We start from the raw sequence: 20,379 nt of genomic DNA, 5'->3' as shown, positions 1-20,379 counted from the left end.
CGCATCTTGTTTGGGCCCCAACAACATGCACCCAAGAGTCCCAGTGTATAGATCTTCCTCATCCTGTTTGTGTCTTTCCCGTACCTGCCCCATGAATCTACCCTTATGGCGATGAACCTATTCAGGCCCTGGTGCTCCATACCATGCTAGCTCTCACGAGGGCACACATCTCATAACACTTGGTCTCTGGCTTCCTATGTTAATCATCATGTCCTGCGATGATATACTCTACACATCACTAGCCCTGACCCCACCTCCCCATGCTAAGCAACCTCTACCCCCCAACACACACACACACACACACACACACACACACACACACACACACACACACACCACTCTCCCTCACACTGCAGGTCCAATCCTGTGTGGACCTCTTATCAAGTATGGCTTCCACTCACTGTACAGGGCTGTGTCTCATCTCCTGCAGCTGTCACACAGGACCAGAAACTGGGCAGTTTACAATCAACAGATGCTGTTTTCTCACACTTCTAGAGCCACAAAGTGTGTCCACAGCAGATACCACACAATCAGAGGTTTCGAATGAGGTCTCAGTGAGAAAGAACATAGGATACTAGGCAGAAGAAAGCCATCTCTCCAATGGGTGGCCTTATGATGGCCAAAAAGGAACAATTCTATGAAAGAAATGGCAAAAGACATACAAGCTAGAAAAGAACTATGAACACTTACGGATGTGTAGTTCTTCAATCTCCCCCCTTCTCCAGAGTGACTCAATTTTGCAGCCAGACGCATTAAGCTGTCTATCCTCCAGAATGCAGAAAAACAAAGCCACCCTTCCACTGGACAATGTTTTCTGGGGCCAACAGAATCCCCAGTAAGAGCAAGGACAGAGTGCACATAAACACACGTTGCTGGGCTGAATCTGCTTGGGCCCTATTATCTAAGCTGTGGTCACTTCTGCTGCTTTAATACTAGGTGGTACTCTAAGTCTATGGCATCAATTCTGCTGTAGAATAGGAGTCACAGAACATAAGGGATTGGTATGCAGGGTGCTGGCAATTTTGCAATTAGTCATCCACCACATGGTAAGTAAACCCCAATTAAACCCATTCTACTCATCAAGGCCGAGTTGGATGAGTTATTCTTTGGGCTGTTGGGGCCCTTGAGTTCAGACAGACATTTCTTTCATGTCTCCCCTGAAAAATCATGCAACAAAAAGATAGACATATCTTAATAATGCATATGACCAAACTGCTGGAGAAAGCTGAGGAAACCCATGTTTATGATTTGGTGCTTATGAACCTTCTACCTCGTCAAGTTTTCAACAATCTTGAGCCTCATGTTCACAAAGGCTAGACATGTTGTTGCTTCTGGCATATGTGAATGCTGCTGGTCCCAACCCCCACATTACTGGTAATTTGGAATTCAAATCATTTTATAGATTAAAAAATTTCACATTAGCCTTTTTCTCAGAACACATTCATGATTATAGCACATTGAAAGCATGGCTCTTTCCATTATGAGTCAGGATCTAGGAGTTAGAAGGATGACTAAGCAGTTAAGAGCTCTGCCTACTCTTCCAGAAGTTTAGTTCCTAACACCCACATGGAAGCTCACAATCACCTGTAACTGAAGTTCCAGGGGATCCAGGGCCCTCTATGCCCTCTTCTATCCTCTTAGATAACAGTTACATATATACATGCAGGCAAAACACTCATACACATTTAAAAAAAAAAAAAAAGGCAGGATCTAGGGACTTGCTCTCCAAAAAGGCCTGTTTCCAACCTGCCTATTACCAATAGGCAATGGCAGAAGGCGTCATCAGAAGAGGCCACATAGTCCTCCCTAGTTTTGTGGGGATATGCACACATATAAACTCAGAAAGAAAGAAATCCAGCTACCCTCGGAACAACACTTAGCTTGTCGAGCCCAAGAGGTCTCCTGTAGAACCTCCTATTAAAAGTTCCGTTGAACTCCAAGCTCTAAGAGTGCACTCAGGATCAGTCCCACCAGGTGGGCATCTGGGAAGGCACTGGGGTCACTACTGCCATGTGTCACACGAGAAACCTTGAGTAGAAACTGGGCAGCAGCGATCCAGCTCCCTGACTCATGCTCCTGAGCAAACATTGACACCACTCTACTACACGGCCACAGGAACCGGATTGCTGATCACAGAGAGGGCTTCGATTGGCTTTATCATGACATTCTATACTTTAGAAGACAGTTCAAGAGCCAAGTCCTTCAGCCAGAATAGAATATTACAGTTCTAGACCTGTAATACACTGAGGCTGAAATCTCAGTATTCACACTCACAAATATGTTTTCTGTTCGAGGAAAGGCAAAGCATTTTGCTCCACCTGCTCTGAGGAACTGAGCCCACTTCATCTTGTGACACCACTATCTGAGAATGCCACAGCTCGGAGAGAACTAAAGATTGTCCACTGTCTCCATCTTATAGTATCTCTCTATCCAGAAAGAAGGTAAGGCTATCTTGGCAATACCTATTTTTAAAATTTTAAAAGTTGAGGCTGGAGAGATAGCTCAGTGGTTAAGAGTACTTGCTGCTCTTCCAGAGGCCTGGAATTTAGCACTCACATGGTGGTTCACAACTGTTTGTTCCAGGGGATCTTATGGCCCTTGCTGGCCTCCACAGCACTGGCTGCATGCATGGAGTGCACAGACATACATGCAGGCAAAACACCCAAATGCATAAAATCAATCCTAAAAAATAAATCAATATAAACTGCCGAGCGTTGCAGAGATTGATAGACAAGACTGACCCAGACTGATGCTCTCACTTTCTTCCTTTGAATGATAAAAGCCTCTCTTTATTCTGTCAGGACACATGGTTGCCTAGACATAGACTACATTCCCTAGTCTCTTTTGCAGCTACATGTACCAGCTGACTAAGTTCAGGTCCACGGGATGTGAGTAAAAGTGACAGATAAAATGCCCAAGTCACCTCCCAGGCACTCGCCCTTATTCTCTCTCTGGTTCCCTTCTTGTCAGTTGTTAAACAGCAGTGCCTGAGGCAGTCCCATAAACCATGTGTGACAGTTCAGGATGGGAAAGTGAAATCCATGTAATTAAGCCACTTTGGTGTGCGGCGACTTCACGACAACAGATGCGTATGAGACTGCAGTAGACCAAGCACTTTCTACCCTGTCACATGTCACCTACCTCATTTTGGGCTCATAACATTTCTATTTCCCTCTTCTGATCTCTACTTTGGAATTTGCTGTTACTTTCCTGGACTCACAGTCTGTTTTACTTAACTGAACTTCTGACTCACAGCTGGCCTCCTTTGATGGCAGGAGCTCTCTTAATGTGGAACCTAGACCACACAGTGGAGGAGAAAGAAGAGTAGACTCAAAGGCAGATGGTCCAGCTTTTCATCCTGGGGGCTTATACAAACCCTCTGTCCACCGATAAAACCTGCAGCCAAAGTAACCTCCAAGGATGAAAGAAAGGATAAACACAGGCTGTGTGTAGTCCCCTGGCCTGATGTTGGATAGCTTCCCCAACCTCACATTTTCGTACAATGAAGGCAACTGGCCTCACGGCTAAGAGTGCATACCCTGGAAACAGAACCTGAGCCTTGCCATGTACATGTAATGTTACTGTGGGCAAATTAATCAAGTCTTGTTTTGGTTTTGTTGTTGTTGTTGTTGTTGTTGTTTGTTTTTTCTCCTGTCATATGGGTTAGTAGCATCCTAACAGAGCAGCTATGAGAGCTACAGAAAACAATGTTCCTCAAGTATTTCATATATGCCAAAGGCTACGCGTGTGCTTGTCAGCTGTTATGATGGCCTTTCCCCACGCTACTCCCTCTGCCATAGCAGCCCTCTCCTCCTGTTCTCTGGTGGAATCCTCCACAGCCATAGCCAATGCCCTGTGATACCTTGCAGCCCCTTGACCCGAGCAATCAACTTCTACCTCATTGTATTTCTGAAAAGACACACATCTTAATTCCATTATCATAGTAGAGTCCACTTGACTGTTTAAATATCCCCACCTCACTGGAGACATGGTCCATGAATTTCCTGAATTCCAGGTACTTAGCAGAAAGTAGGTTCTCATGTTTGAATATATCCTTGACTTCATTCTGGTCAACCTCACTCTCTTCTGGATTAGGACTGAGGCTTTGCCATTAATTCTGTCATTATGTCTTCCTGATGAATTTTCCTATCAAGTTCTTTTAGCTGAAGCCTAACTGGCGTTGCTGGTAGTCTCAAAGTCAGTTAGCCAAACATGACCATCTGCAGATAAATATTCTCTAATAAGAATGCTCTTGTCAAACATTTCTTCATGTTTTCTTAGATACTGCTAGCAAAATGCAGTTTAGAAGACATTAAAAACCAGGACCCAGAGAGATGGCCGTATGAGTCAATGTGCTCGCCACCAATCCTGATGACCTGAGTTGGAAACCCAGAACACACACAGAGGAAGCAGAAAACTGACTTTTGAAAGTTGCCCTCTGATCTCCGAGTGCATGGTATAGTATGGGGGGGGGTTAATTTTTTTTTAACTTCGGTAATTGAAAATAAATTGGTTTTGTAATAAGGAACAAGGTTTTTTGTTTGTTTGTTTGCTTGCTGTTTTTGTTTTTTGAGGCAGGGTTTCTCTGTGTGTAGTCATGATTGTCCTGGATCTCACTCTGTAGACCAGGCCGGCCTCAAACTCACAGAGATCCACCTGCCTCTGCCTCCTGAGAGCTGGGATTAAAAGCATGTGCCACCACTGCCCGGCAAATTATTCAATTTTTTAAGGATAGATCAGAATGATGAAAATACTGTGGCTGGGATGTAGCCTGGTGTCTGGCACATGGTTAGCTTGCACGAGGCCCTCAGTTCAATCCTTGGCACTGCAACTAAAGCCTCGGCATGTTGATGCAATTCTTATTTGTTAAACTTTCTTCATGTGCCTAATTGCCTCGTAGTGATAGTAAAAAGCACTTACATTCCTATTACAAGGGAGGCCACATTTAATCAAAGCATCCACTTTGGTGGCCTATTTTAAGTCTATTAGATCTAGTTGTCCTCAAAATACATTAATATTATTGTTATAGTTTCCTGAAAGGAGAGTGAATGCATGCACATACATACACACACACACACATATATATATATACTTGCATGAATACACATAGACATGCACATTTGCCTTTAAAGGAAAATAATAGTAAGAAGAATAATAGTACCATTCATTTTAAAACATAATAAAAGATTCTGGAGAGATGGTTCAGAGGTCAAGAGCACTGGCTGTTCTTCTAGAGGTCCTGAGTTCAATTCCCAGCAATCATATTTTGGCTCACAACCTTCTATAATGAGATCTGATGCCCCATTCTGGCCTGCAGGCATACATGCAGGCAGAACACTGTATACATAATAAATAAATAAATAAATCTTTAAAAAAAAGATTCTGGTTATATGCAGGCTTAAACAGTACAAAGCACTTGTGTGAGAGAGATTTCAAACAGCACACATTAAGATGATAAAATACCTCGATGCAGAGGTGATGCATTCCTCCAGCCTTCTTCTTCTGCAGAAAGCCTGAGATCGGACTGTCGCTCCCCAGTGGGTGAAGAAGTTCCAGTTTGGTGTTGCCCAGGTCGACAAAAACAACAGACACTCCATGTTCTGGAAGAGGGACCGCCTCACTTACCTGGGCCCCCAGAACATCCCTATAAAATGACGAGGCCTTTCCCAAATCTGGCACTGCTATGGCCACGTGATTGAGCCGACCCAGGTTCCACACAGGACCTGACATTTGATTCAGGGACTGTGATTTGGAAAAACTTCTCCCTGTGGCAACTGGAATTTGGACTCTGGAGAAAAGCCCTGAAAAAAAAAAATCAAATGGCCATTGATACCTCTCTTTTGAGAATTCATGTACTTCTAAATTTAATTTTAAAAACTGAACAAAGAACTGTAAAATGCATTGTTTACATAATCTATGTATTTTAATTATTTGATATTAAATTAGAAAGACTTATGTGAAAACTACTCACTCTGCTCTGCCAAGAATTAAAGAGCTGTGTGTCACCCAGGCCTGGTGGCACAGACCTATAATCCTGGCAGCTCTGGAGGCAGAGCCGGGAAGAGTGGAAGTTCAAGGCCTGCCTAAGCTGCAGAGTGCATTCAAGGCCAGCATGGGCAGGTTAGCGAGTGCCTCAAAAGGGAACAGAAGGAGGGCCGAGGACACAGCTAAGTGGCAGAGCACTTAACTACTAAGCACGAGGCTCTAGGTTCAGACTGCAGAAGGGAAAGCTATTTGTTTAGAATTAGAATCTCATTCTTGGGGCTAGAGAGATAATTTAGAGGTTAAGAGCACTTTCTGCTCTTGTAGAAGACCCGAGTTCAGTTCCCTTTTGCCTGTAACTCCAGCTGCAAGAGGACTCTATGCCTCTGGCTTCCAAGGGCATTTGCACTCAAGTACACAAACCCACACCCAGACCCAAACACGTACACATAATTAAAAATAATAGAAAAACATTAAAAATCCAATTCTGAGCTTCACTTTCGCTCTGAACAAAGAACACCACTTCTTATAGTAATTTATATTTACTGTAACACTTAGGGGTAAAATTTTGCACATTAGGAGTACTCAGTGATGTTTGCATTTTATGTTAAGTCTGAATGTGATAGCGAGCAACACACACTCAATGATAAGAACAGGCAACTTTCTTCCCAATCTGTACCTACTTTTTTGTTTGTTTGTTTGTTTTTCGAGACAGGGTTTCTCTGTATTGCTTTGTGCCTTTCCTGGAACTCGCTTTGGAGACCAGGCTGGCCTCGAACTCACAGAGATCCGCCTGGCTCTGCCACCCGAGTGCTGGGATTAAAGGTGTGCGCCACCACCGCCCCGCCCTACTTTTTGTTTTACACCATGGGATGAATTCATGAAAGGTGCTATGCAGTACTTTGGTTGTATATTTTGTTTACTATTAACTAAGGAAAGCATCTAACCTCTTGGTGGAAAGTAAGAACAAGGTGTATATATCATGTTGGGATTTCTTCTGAGCCAGAGTTTTTCCCTATTCCTTTATTTAATTTTGGCAGAACTACTTTAGGCTGTGAAGAAACCCTCACTCAATGTGCTGCATAGTTTTTATGTCAACCTGACACAAGGTAGAAGAAACCTTAACCGAGAAAATGCCTCCACCAGATGGGTCTGTGGTACATTTTCTTAATTGGTGATTAATGTGGGGGAGGCCAGCCCATTGTGGATTTTGCCACTCCTGAGCTGGTACTCTGGGTACTGTAAGAAAGCAGGCTAAGCAAGCCAGTAAGCAGCACTCCTCCATGGCTTCTGCCTCGGTTCCTGCCCTGAGTTCCTGCCTTTACTTTCCTCAGTGATGGACTGTTACCTGAAGGGTAACATAAAATATCTGTTACTCTCCTCCCTACTTCTGGGCTTTAAGAGACAGACTCCACAGAGTGAAAACTACATATGTATGATGTGAATACTGAATTGTAAAAAATATAACATGAAAGCTAGTGTACTGGCTAGTTTTGTGTGCCAACTTGACACACGCTAGAGTCATCAGAGAGGAAGAAGCCTTGGTTGAGGAAATGCCTCCAGGAGACCCAGCTGTGAGGCATTTTCTCAATTAGTGATCAATGGGGGAGGGTCTAGGCCATGGTGCGTGGTGCTATCCTGGGCTCTATAAGAAAGCAGACCCAGCAAGTCATGTAGAGCAAGCCAGTAAGCAGCACCCCTCCATGGCCTCTGCATCAGCTCCTGCCTCCAGGATCCTGCCCTGTTTGAGCTCCTGCCCTGACTTCTTTCAGTGATGAACAGCAATGCTGAAGTATAAGCCTAATAAACTCTTTCCTCCTCAACTTGCTTTATGGTCATGATGTTTTGTTGCAGCAATAGAAACCCTAACTAAGACAGTTTAAGAAGGTTTTCTACTATGTCGTGGTCCATGACAAATTAGTGAAAAACCCGAAAGTGCTCCTCACCAGTAGTTAATGTAGTCTGATGTTATGTACTCTATGTATTATCATGAAATCTAAGTGTATTAATACTCAAGATACACAAACAGAAATGCACAATTGAAACCTAATCCCCACAAAGAGAATCAATCTTTATAATGTGAGATTCTCTGAAGTTTTCTATTCTATCTGTGTTTTCAAAATGTACTAGGATCATCCACTAAATATTCAATTTTCTGGTTCGGTGTGAGGAGTAGACAGGTGGTTCTAAAAACACAATGCAGTGCCAGAGACTTATAGCAGGCACACGGTGAGTTCACCCACTCTCGATGCTGAGTGTTGGGAGCCAGACCAATTCTCAAGGCTTTCACAGAGGCCTTGTTAAAAGGACAAAAGGAACGTTTAGTTCTATGTCCTTGCCTAGGGACAGACTTGGCGAGGTCTGGGCTGGGACTGGGCCAAAGCTTCAAAGGAGTTAAGGTTTCAGTTATGGGAACTTGAATTTCTTCCCTGAAGGGTTGTGGATATCAGCCCTAAGGCAGCTGTGTCTGAGGTATCCTGAGTTCTCTTTGTCTATATTGTTTGATCTAGCTTCCTGCTGACCCATGGCCCATTCTACCCCTGCAAATAGTATGTTTTAATAGTATAAATAGTATATTTATAAAGAGTATAGTATAAGATGCTGTACTTGCTGATAAACTTCCTTGGCATAAGTCATCAGCTTTGTGCAAGACCTCCTGATCCCAGATATCTATCTTCTGTATATAACCACCCTAGTCCTCCCTCTCAACACCTTACCAGTTGGGATACTTTATTGTGGTTTGTGTCAGCTAAGGACATACAATGATGGCTATCAATGAATTACACAAACATTATCCATAAGCCTATTTCGAAAGGGCACAGTAATACCATTTCACAAATGTGTGGGGAGTGGATGAAGCCCTGAGTGAATGTGTATTGTTGACACAGGCACAGTCATGTCAAGGACCCCAGTGCTCAACCCATGGAAATGGCAAAGCCTTCCTCTAGTCCAAGGAGGAGTGTGTTTAGGAACAACTGGCAAATGTGTGCAAAACCTAGCAACAGCAGCTTCCTCCTCCCAGATGACTGCAGCCCGAGACGGCTCCCTTACAGGGACCTCCCATCTAGAAGAGCTAACCCACCCCTTTTGTGCTGCACATAAACACACACTAGGCTTCCCAGCTGGGCTGATGCCCTCCATCAGAGTGAGCACAGCCCACTGCATCCTAGCTTTCGTGTGTGTGTGTGTGTGTGTGTGTGTGTGTGTGTGTGTGTGTGTGTGTCCTTTCTTTACTCCCAAGTCACCCCAGTCAGCTTTCCAGGACCCAGCAGTGGAAGACAATGCACAGATGCCAACATCTTTAGTCAAACCACTCCTCCCCTTCTGTGCATTTCTCCTAATGGCGCTAGTTTGCAATGGGGTCAATACAAAAGTATTTGTGTTTTTAAAACAACACAGATGGATGAGGTCAGTGAGCTTCCAGATAGTTTGTGCAGTAAGACGTTGAAGGGAGATGTCAAATATTGAGCCCAAGTCCCACCTCTGATGGCCTCCCACTAGGAGGAACACAGAGAAATGCCAAAGGAGCAAATGGCAGGATGTTCAAGTAAAAGCCAACTTTAATGTCCTATGCAGTCTGCTCTAAGGACATCGCAGACTCTGGCACATCCAAGGAAGCCTAAGTGGCAGTTATTAGGGCTTTCTCTGTAGCTTCTTATCATTGGGTTCACTGGAACAGCTGGATCTTTTGATTTAATAAAAAACAACCTTTCTTGTATATGTCTTACATATAAAGGACAACAGTATGTTGTAGTTCCTAAGCTTTTGACATCATCTTACCTCAAAATAAATGGTAACTGGTTTCTCTAGGGATAAGGTAACTGGTTTGAGGTATCTCTTTTTATTGGCTTTCTTTGGTCTCTGAAGTGCATATTTTAGGGATGGTGTAGAAGGTTACTGTGATACCAGTGAAAACTCGGTGATAGAGTTTACTTCAAAATGAAGGGACCGGGCTGGCATAGTGGAGCGCACCTTTGATCTCAGCACTCGGGAGGAACAAGCAGGCAGATCTCTGGAAGTTCACAGCTAGCCAGGACTACATAGCAGTTCCAGGCCAGCCAGAACTACATAGTAAGACCTTGTCTCGAATAGAAAGATAGAGATAGATACATAGACAGATAAAAGGGATAGGATACAAATATATAGTCAACAGGCACATCAGACACTCAGTAGCATCAGTGATTGTCAGGGAAGGCTAGAGGGTTCCATGGTGAGATGCAATGCTTCACACCCAATAAGAAGGCAAGAAGAAAAAAAATGGGAAATCAAAAAACTTGTACATTATTGAACAAAAGGTAAAATGGTATGGCTGTCATTCAGTGGTTCAGCAATTCCCCAAAACAAAATTTAAACACAGAATTATCAGAGGACCCAATAGCTATTCCTAAGTACTCAAAAACAACAACAACAACAAAACAAACCTGAAAATCAAAACTCAAACAAAAATGCATAGACTGGTATTCCTAGCAGCAATATTCCCACAGGAAAACAATGAGCTACCATCCAACCTTACTGACACTATAACATGGAAGACCCTCTACACACATCATGCTAAATGATAAGAGTTGAACGTAAAAGTCACATACAGTATGATCCCATTTATATCTCGCATCAGAGCAGCCCACGGCAGAGACAGGCAGAATAGTGGTTATAAAAGCTGGGGGGGGGGCAGGGAGAATGGGGACTGTGGTGGTCTGAATGAAAATGGCTCCCATAGGCTCGTATATCTGAATGCTTGCTTCTCACTTGGTGGGAAGAATTAGGAGATGGGGTCTTGCTGGAGCTAGGGGTGGGCTTTGAGGTTTCAGAAATCCATGCCATTCCTGGTGTCTCTTTCTCTGCACCCCACTTGCTGATAAAGGAGTAAGTTCTCAGCTACTGCTCCAGTGACATGTCTGCCTGCCTGTGGCCATGCTTCCCCCATGATGGGCATGGACTCACCCTCTGAAACTATAAGCCCCCAATAAACACTTCCTTCGATAAATTGTCTTGGCCATGGTATCTTCATAGCAATAGAGACATAACTGAGACAGAGAGTGACTGCTTAATACATGTAAGCTTACTTTTGGGCTATGAAAACATTTTGCAACATGATAAAGGTGACAAGTGTACATCATGGTGAATGTAATAAATACTGTACATTTTAAATAGGTGAACTTTATAAAGGGAGAAAAGGTATGTTTCTGCAACATCTTAGTCAGGGTTTCTATTGCTGCCGCAAAACACCACGACCAAAAAGCAAGTTGGGGAGGAAAGAGTTTACTAGGCTTACACTTCAGCAATGCTATTCATCACTGAAGGAAGTCAGGACAGGAACTTAAACAGGGCAGGATCCTGGAGGCAGGGGCTGACACAGAGACCATGGAGGGGAGCTGCTTACTGACTTGCTTACAGTTACAGAGGTTCAGTCCATTATCGTCATGGCAGGAGCATGGCGGCGTGCAGGAAGACAGAGTGCCACAGCTGTAGAGAATCTTACATCTTGCAGGCAACAGGAAATGGACTGAGACACTGGGCGGTATTCTGAGCATAGGAAACCTCAAAGCCCATTCCCACAGTGACACACTTAAACCAACGAGGCCACACCCACTCCAACAAAGCCACACCTCTTAACAGTGCCACTCCCTATGAAATTATGGAGGTCGATTACATCCAAACTACCACATGCAGTAAGAGTCTGTGGATAAAATCTTGTAGACCAAGCAACTGGGAATAAAGGGTTTAAAATAAGGTGATCCCTCCCCAAGTTTTATTGAGGTATGACTGACAAGTATAAATCATAAGTTATGATTTATAATTTATAAATATTATAACCTATAAGTTATAATTATAAATAAAAGTATAAATGCTGGAAATTTACAATGTGATGTATATGTATACCTTGTTTTTGAGTCAGGTCTTGCTCAGTGATTGGCTGGCCTGGATGGTCAGTGAACTCTGGTGAGCTGCCTGTGTTCCTTCCCCAGAGCCACACCTAGGACTGATATGTGCAATCAGGCCTAACTGTTTTACATGTATGCTGGGGGTCAGCACTCAGCTCCTCATGCTTGCAGGTACTTTACGACTGGGCTAGCTCCCCGGCCTCAAGATAACTGTGTACAGGTATTTTTATTCAGACTCTCGGGAAATCACAACTCAAGTTTGAGGTTTCTCTGCTTCAGGTTAGAAGGTATAACAGAGTTTCAGTCCTCTGACCTCCAGAATGTTTAATTTGTCATTCTTCCAATAAGGAAGGATTATTTTGCTTGAATAAACTACAATGCACCATTATCTATGAATAAACCTGTAAGAGACTTATAAACAAGAGGGTCAAAAACAGGAATGGCAAAAATCATGGTAGTATAGAGAGTTAAAGGGTAGTAATGGAACAGGAACGGGAGGGAATATGGGGAGGGACAATTAACACTAAAGATCATATGGAAACCTACTCCTATAGAAGTTACACACACACACACACACACACACACACACACACACACACACACTTTCAACTCTGATGGGGGTGTATAGCTCAATGAAAAAACACATACAAAGATCTGGGTTTGATCTCCTGCATCACAACAGAACAAACCCCCTCTGATTCGTGTATACTGCTCATGACAATTTCTTCACTTGGGGAATTTCTTTTCATATAATAAAGAAATGGAAACTAAACAATAAATCTGTCTTTCAGCAACTTATTAACCAGTCCTCCCCCAATGCCAAATACTATCACACACACACACACACACACACACACACACACACACACACACCATTTAGATGAAGTTACCCTATAATGGGGCAATAATGCCTCCATTTGATACACAGGATAACAAATACAAGGCCCAGTGCCTACTGCAAAGAATGGGTTGCCTCTTCGGAAGTAATTGGTCTAATGGTAGCAGAGATTCCCCAAACTGCAAGCTACTGCCAAAGCTCTTGGTTACCCTCCAGAATGCCTGTTGCTGATGACCCCACGTACCTCAGTGACAGACTGTGGAGAAACAGAGCTGGTACTCACTGGAAGTTTCCTCACAGCTGGCTATCTTTCAAATGCTGTAGGGGCTGTGCACACTACTGGAGGAGTGAAGTAACCATCAGTCTGACCTAACTGTGAACCACGACAGCTACGATCACCAGCCTGCCAAACCACGGCCACTGGTGCCATAGCAGCACAAATGCCATGAGAAAACCAACAACTTTCTGATTGGGTTTAAAGGCCAGCTTTACAAGTTGAGACCATACCTGACACCACTAACAGTGAAATGGAAACTGTGGCTAGACAGGTCATAGCCCCTAGGGGAGAACCTTCCTCTCTCACTCTGCTAAACGGGCATAGTATTAAACTGACTTTTAATGACTTATCGTTCTACCCATACATTAGTGCCTCTCTCAAGCCTCATCGGAGAAGCTTCTAGTTAAGAAGCTGGTGATTAACACAGAGACTTGAAACTGGTCAAGGTACAGAAAATAAGGGCCCGCTCAGTCCTAAATGGAACATATATATCACATCTCCTCCTCCTAAAAGCAAGGATTACTGTGGAAGAGGGGGCAGAAAGAGTGTAAGACCCAGAAGCAGTGGATGGCTACAAGGAGCACATAGCAGCCTCACACATGAATCCAGAGCAGCTATGACAGCATGCAAAAGACCTTCAAAAACTTAATCCAGACAGAAGCCCAACATGGAAGGAGAGGCGGGCGTGAAGTCCCACCTCTAGCCGAGGAGCTATTGGCAACTGGCAGCTGGTGAGAGAGGGAAAGTTTGTTTTCTTTGAGGGTATCTCCCTCGGTAGTTTGGCCACACTTCATCCTCTTGCCTCTACAGGCATGGTCCACCAGCCCGCAACTCATTTTTCACTCTGGAAAATATACCATGAGGGGTACGGGTTTTTTAATGGTTGAAAGTATTCAAGTACTTTCTGACTCCTGACATCTTGATGGAGTTTGGCTGCTAGAGAGTATTAGACACACACCACTATTCTTTTGGGTAAAGGAATATACATTACAGTCTTTCTGAGTTAAAATCTGTTGCTTTTAACCCTCCAACTCTGACAGGGGTGTCTAGCTCAGTGACAGAGTACTTGTCTAGCATGTACAAAGCTCTGGGTTTGATCTCTGGCCACACAACAAAACAAAACTGCTCTGACTCATGTTTATGGTTTATGACCATTTTATCACGTGAGGACTTTTCATATACCATAGAAATGAAAACTAGACAATAAATCTCCCTTTGAGCAACCTACAAACGACTGAGGCAATTCTATATGCCTCAGTTTCTAGGAACTCTCCATGTTTTGCCAACTGCTAGGATTCATCTTTAGTAGAGGACAGAACTGGATGGGTAAAATTAGATTCTACCCTTTTCCAAGTATAGACCCATGATTTTATTTCAGTGCTATATTTATCAATCGATGCTATTATGAAATCTTGCCAAATCTGCAGTCCTCCCAAACTCCATTGTGGAAGCCCAAATGCCGAAGTGGGAGGCCACAGTATGGTCACATGACTCTGCCTTTTGTCTACATGGCCATCAAATAGAGATAATGATAAAGGTACACTGAATACCTTGTGTGATTTAATCTTTACCATGACCCTATAGGCTGGATCTTATGGCCTTCATTTTCAGAATTATGGAATCAGGCCTATAGAGATTAGGTGCTTTTCCTCAACATGACTTTGAGTGGCAAGGTAGAGCCCTGAGCCCAGGTTTGTCCGCCCATCAGAGGTGATACTGGGAAACTACTGTGTTTAACTCACTCCTCTACAGCTCCTCTCCTTCCCTTTGTCTTTCTTGCTGGGGATCAAACCTGTGCTGTTGCATATGCTAGACAAGTACTGCGCATGGGACTACACCCCGAGTCTTTGGCAACCCTTTGCTTTGCACTAAAAAAAAATTAATTATCATTTTATTTTTGAGATAGAGTTTCAGGTTGAAGGGACGCTAGCCCTCTTGAGCATGTGGCTCTGGCGGGCCTTGCCCTTCATCCCATTCTCTCTGCCTTGCTGAAAAACGTTAGGTTACCTTCCTAAAGCTACCCACCAAGGCCTATTCCCATATTTGGCCACTTCTTCCCCCTGAGGCTGACAAGCGAAGCCCAGCAATCTGAAGGCCCTTTTGGCTCACCTAATTAACATGCACAACTAAAGTTAAACCCCTCATCCTAACACAGGGTTGCCCCCTTTACCTTTATACGCCATTTGTCTATGTGTCACATCTGTCTCCCCTCTATCCAGAGGCGGTCCGTTGTCCCTCCAGGACAAATATCCCTGCCTCTTTCCTTTGTCCCCTTCCCCTCCTCCCTTGTCCCCTATCATCCTAAGCCATTCTAACACAGACCTCCCCTTTCTCTTGTTAAGAATGACACCTGCAAGGTCATTTGTTGCTGTTTTTCTGCCTGAGTCAGAAAGCAGCCACTTGAACTTTTCTTCCCTGCTTAATAAAGGCTGTCTGTGAAAGCAGGTGCTTGGGTGTGGTTTGTGCCTAATCTGGAGGTCTGGAAGGGAGCCCCTGATGCATGGAGTGCCCTTCATTGGTGCCAGAATTGGAACTGGCCAGCAAACTCCCAACCCTTTTTCACGAGGTCCAGTCCTCCTGGTGCCTGATTCTCTCACCCAACAGTGGCTGATTGGTAAGTCCTGTGGGAGCCCGTCAGGTCCGCTTAGAGGATGATTAGGACCATGGGCCTGAGTGCAGGTGTCTGAGATGGTCTGCATTTGGCTGTGCTAGGGGGGAGGTCTTTTGCTCCATCCCTTGGCGTCTCTATAAATACCCTGGGGCAGAGACAGTCGGGGCCGTTGGAAAAGATTCCAGGTCCTTTCAAGGCTATCCTTTATTTTCTATCTGTTGATCTCCACAGTCTAAATCCTTCTATCTAGTATTTCCTGCTGCTCACACTCAAAACTCTGGGGAGCTGTGGGACTGGTGGGTAAATGCCCCACAAAGTCCCCAGACCCTGCTGCCCTAAACAGTCCCCAGGTTATCTAGTGACAGCTGTCGAGTGTCAGGTGTCCCTCCTCTGTCCCATGGGATTGGGGAGACTGCACCAACCACGACCGTGATTCACTGGTTAAGGTGGACTCCCAGACTGGCACATTCAGTCCAGTCTGGTTTGGTAGGGGGCTTCCCCCTTTATGTTTAGTGGCTGCACTGTGGGGATCTGATGTCTGCTCTGTACTGTCTGTGAAATCCTGTCAATAGGTCCCGGATTCTCAGACCTACTGGGGTCTGGACCCACTGGGGTCACTCTCTTGGTGATGGAGCTTGGGTGACAACCCCCTCCCTCCCAGAGAATCTGTTCAGGGCCTCTCAATATACAGGGGATGCCTTGACTCTCAACCTTTGGCCCACTGATCATCCACCACTGGTGATGGGTTCTACATCATCCATTCTCACCGACTCGCCTTTGGGATGTTTCCTTCAGAATTTCAAAGGGTTAAAACTTTCAGACATCAAATCTCCTAAACTAATTGACTGTAGTACCCAGGCTTGACCCTATACCCATTAGATAATCAGTCTAACTGGCCACCTAACAGCTCTGGATCCTAACATTATTCAGGATCTTTACACCTTCTGTGAGTGCACAGGAAGATGGAAAGAGACCCTTTACCTCTCCATTTCTCTCCTGTCTGTTCCAAGCCCTCTGTATGGACTCCTACACTCGATGAACTTTTCTGAATTCTTCCAAACTTTGTAAACCTTTGCTTGCACCCTTCTGGGTCCTGTTTAACCCTCTGTGCACCGCAGGAATACTGACTGCCAGGCACTCTATGTCCACCAGCTGCTGCCAGTCTCCACCCCCTTATCCTCTACCTCCTTCTCCTCCTAACTTGCCATCCCAACAATCTCCCTTGTCCGGCACCCTCCCCACTGCCCCTCCCCCACTCCCTCCACTCCATGTCCAGCCCCTGCTGCTACAGAACCTGGGCTAGGCCCACAGCTTCATAGGTCACAGCCCTCAGGCCCAAACTTCAGCAGCTGTTACAGTCCCCTCTGGCCACAAGGTGCTGGAGTCTCCCCCTTCCTTCCAGCCCATCTGAGCACGGAGTATCAACCTCTCCAACACTCCTTAACAACAGGTCACTCTTCTGCCTCCAGAAACTGCAGTTCCCTTAGGCCCAAGTCTGGGCACAGGGACTCCCTCAGGGCCTCTGGGCCTGTGTGATGTCCCTCTGATCCCTCCGCTTCCTGCTGGAAGAACTACAGGTTCCTTAGGCCCATACAGGGCCACTGTGACCCCCCACCACCTCCTCCCCCTTCCTCCTCCCCCACTTGTTCCAGCTGTGCTGCTCTAAGAGGCCCTCCCTCACTCCCCAAAGCCCCCCCTCTCAGCCAGTCACCGCTCCCCCTCCCTTCCCAAAGCCAACTTCTTCACTGTTGATAACCTAGTAAACCACTGGACAATTCACAGCCCTGTGAGAACACCTCCCTCCACCAAGGTCCTTGCTGTTGCCACTTTCCCCCTTAACCCTTCCCTGTCTTGACACTGCCTACATTATAAACTGTCGCTGATCATAAAACGTACGTGTTAATGATCAGTTACCTCATAATCATATGCTTTAATATATTCATAACTATACTTATAGTAATGATCAATGACAGAAATAAACTTCATTTAGCCTCATATATATCTGAGGCTTTGAAACAAGTAACTACAAAGTTTGTCTAATCCAGGTACACTTAATGATAATGGTCCTCAAACTCTTCAGAGATTTGCTAAATATGACATTCCAAAATGTTTAATTTAAAAAAAAAAAAAGCTTTTCATAATAGAGAGACATGCCAGCTTCTGGAAGAACCCCCAATCTTCTCCAGAAAAGATGGATCGGCACAGAAGAACTCCTCCTGTAGCTTGCTTTAAATGTGGTAACCTTAACCACTGAGTGAAAAACTGCCCTTCACCTTTACAGGTGCCGAAATCCTGTCCAAACAGTAGACAAACAGGACACTGGGAATTTGATTACCCCCACTTTGCTTAGACAAGGTAAGGTGCCCTTGTCTGTCAGGAAAGTCTGTCAGATCTCCTGAGCTGGGCAGCCAAACAACCATGCTGCCCTGCGACCTCTGTCCCCAACAACCATAGAGGAACCTAGGATGACTGTTCAGGTATCCAGTACATCTCTGTCATTTTAATTGATGCAGAAATCATTTAAGTTATACTTCCTACTCAAATTTATCCTTCACAGATCTCTGACAGCATTGATGATGAACTGTAGCTTTAACAACAACAAACACTCAGTCCATTTCATGTGTACAGTTTGCCTTGCTGACAGGCCTCACACTAATAAAGATGTCAAGTTTCTAAAGGTTATAAAAAAAAAAAGAAAGAAAGAAAACCAGACCAGTAAGTTGTGTAGGTCAAGGAAAATGAATGATACATGGTATGCAGGTCTAAGATAGGCCTAAAGTTATGACAATATGTGTTAAGGTCTAAAAATATAAAGATTTAAGTCATGAAGGTTTGAGATGTAAAAGCTTAAGTTGTGATAAGAAAGTAATATAAGGTATATGAAAATTTGTTTCAGATTTCTTTCCTTTTCTCTATGCCGCTGTTGGGGGTCCCCCTCACCCTCACCCATAGTCAGAATACACAATCAGTCCTCCAGACACCTCCAGATTCCTCCCTTAACTTGCTCCTTTCAAGACTTTTGTCTTATCCCCTCAGGTCCTATTCTAGGACTGAGCTACTTGTCTCCGCCCAGATCCTCAATTTTTAATGTCATTAGTGTATGTCTGACAAGTAATACCTACTTTTTAAGAGAGACCTTGCTAAGAGAGAGTATCTGATTTTGCCTTAGAAAATATTTGCAAAACAAAAACAAAAACAAAAACAAAACCTTATGGTGAGCTAAGACTGTGACTTATATTTGACCAAAAACATATCAACAAGAAGTATTGGCAAAACTTCAGCATTAGCTGTTAACCAGAAAATCATTTTAACTACTGTTCTCTGCCAAATCAGGCAGTGGTGGTACATGCCTTTAATCCTAGCATTTGGGAGGCAGAGGCAGGCAGATATTTGTGTGGCGTGTGTGTGTGTGTGTGTGTGTGTGTGTGTGTGTGTGTGTGTGTGTGTGTGTGTGTAACTGTACTAAGCTGATTATAAGGCAGCTAAATCTATTAAGGTTACTTTTTTGTTTTTTCTTTTGCCTGTGGTTTGCCTTGGGGACTTGTTAGGACAGAAAAGGAATTTTGTGATTGGCCAGAAGGGCTAGAGGGATCAAAACAAAAAACAAACCAACCAACCCCCCCAAAACAAACAAACAAAAACAAAAGGCAAAGTTAGTTTGAGAGCTGACTCTGAAGGATGACTAGTAGTGTAGGTTTCAACAGATGAGCAGACAGAACTTTCCAGGCAGGAAGTATAATATTAACAAAAGTTCATTAACAAAAGTTCATTGCCCTGAATACCTTTTGAGCACGCTAGTTAAAGGATTTGTCACAAATGTAACGAAGTAACTCTGGAACGACATTGCCTTATATTTTCTTCCAAACAGAAAATCTCAGACTGAGTGTAGTAACTGCCACCAGATAGGAAGAACAGAAAATGGAAGAGGAGAAAGTAAGACAGGCAGAAAACTTGGCCATCTGTCACTACAATTCTGCTTATCCATAAAAGAGATGGAGGTCAAAAGAACTCAAAGAACTTACAAATCCTTCTGAATGTTCCTTTCCTCTTTATGTCAGATGAAAAAAATATAAGGGGGTAGGTGCGTAAAACATGCTAGGACTCGGAGAGACTTTTCAGGACTCGCCACTTCCTTGGTTTCTCCTGTCTCTTACAGCAGAGTCCCCTCCTGATTTACTGCTGTCCCAGCCTTGCCTGTGCTCATGGGCACGGTTACCTGTCTGGTCCACATTTGCCAAGGGCAACCCAATAGCAGGGAGACGGACAATATGGAACTTCTGAGCTAAGAGAACGCAGCTCCGGGAGCCCAGTGTTTCAGACCCAGGCCTTGGCCACCCGCGGCCTCCCGTCCAGTGCTCCCTGTGCCTCGGCGCCCCTGACGGTGCCCGGTATTCACCTGTAGCGTTCGCAGCCAACACGGCGGCCTTCACTATGCGCTTCATCTCGTGAAGCAATGCGCTTGCTTGCACAGCGACCTAGTAGTACAGAGTGGACCGGGAAGGCGGGCAGGGGGCGGGGACTGAGGCCCGGGGGGCGTGTTTAAAGCGTATGTGGGCGGGGAAAAACGGCCAGGGGCGGGGACTGAGGCCCGGGGGGCGTGTTTAAAGCATATGTGGGCGGGGAAAAACGGCCAGGGGCGGGGCGCGAGTCCAGGGCGGGAACACTCTATTGGGGGCTGGGACATCCTGTCTGGGTCTTGACCTATGGTTGAAGAGAGCAGGGAAAATTCATGGGCAAGGGGCGGGGCATGAGGCCAGGGGCGGGGCCACAAGACCAGGCGTTTGACTGA

At 44.7% G+C, this 20,379-nt stretch overlaps 1 protein-coding gene across 1 annotated transcript in view; it reads right to left on the bottom strand.

The window, feature by feature from the left end:
- Window positions 1-20,212, bottom strand: part of Mcee (methylmalonyl-CoA epimerase) — a 28,287-nt gene extending 8,075 nt beyond the window's left edge. The window contains exons 1-2 of the mRNA XM_006975836.4: window positions 19,987-20,212; window positions 5,464-5,801 (exon numbers count right to left, since the gene is read on the bottom strand). Of these exons, the coding sequence (XP_006975898.1) occupies window positions 5,464-5,801; window positions 19,987-20,032 (384 nt within the window). The 5' untranslated portion in view covers window positions 20,033-20,212. The remainder of the gene's footprint in view (window positions 1-5,463; window positions 5,802-19,986) is intronic.
- Window positions 20,213-20,379: the final 167 nt, after the last annotated feature.

Source organism: Peromyscus maniculatus, chromosome 1 (genome assembly GCF_049852395.1).
Source record: "Peromyscus maniculatus bairdii isolate BWxNUB_F1_BW_parent chromosome 1, HU_Pman_BW_mat_3.1, whole genome shotgun sequence".
Classification (NCBI taxonomy): domain Eukaryota; kingdom Metazoa; phylum Chordata; class Mammalia; order Rodentia; family Cricetidae; genus Peromyscus; species Peromyscus maniculatus.
The sequence above is the reverse complement of the archived record's forward strand: the minus strand, read 5'-3'. Positions and strand labels throughout refer to the sequence as shown.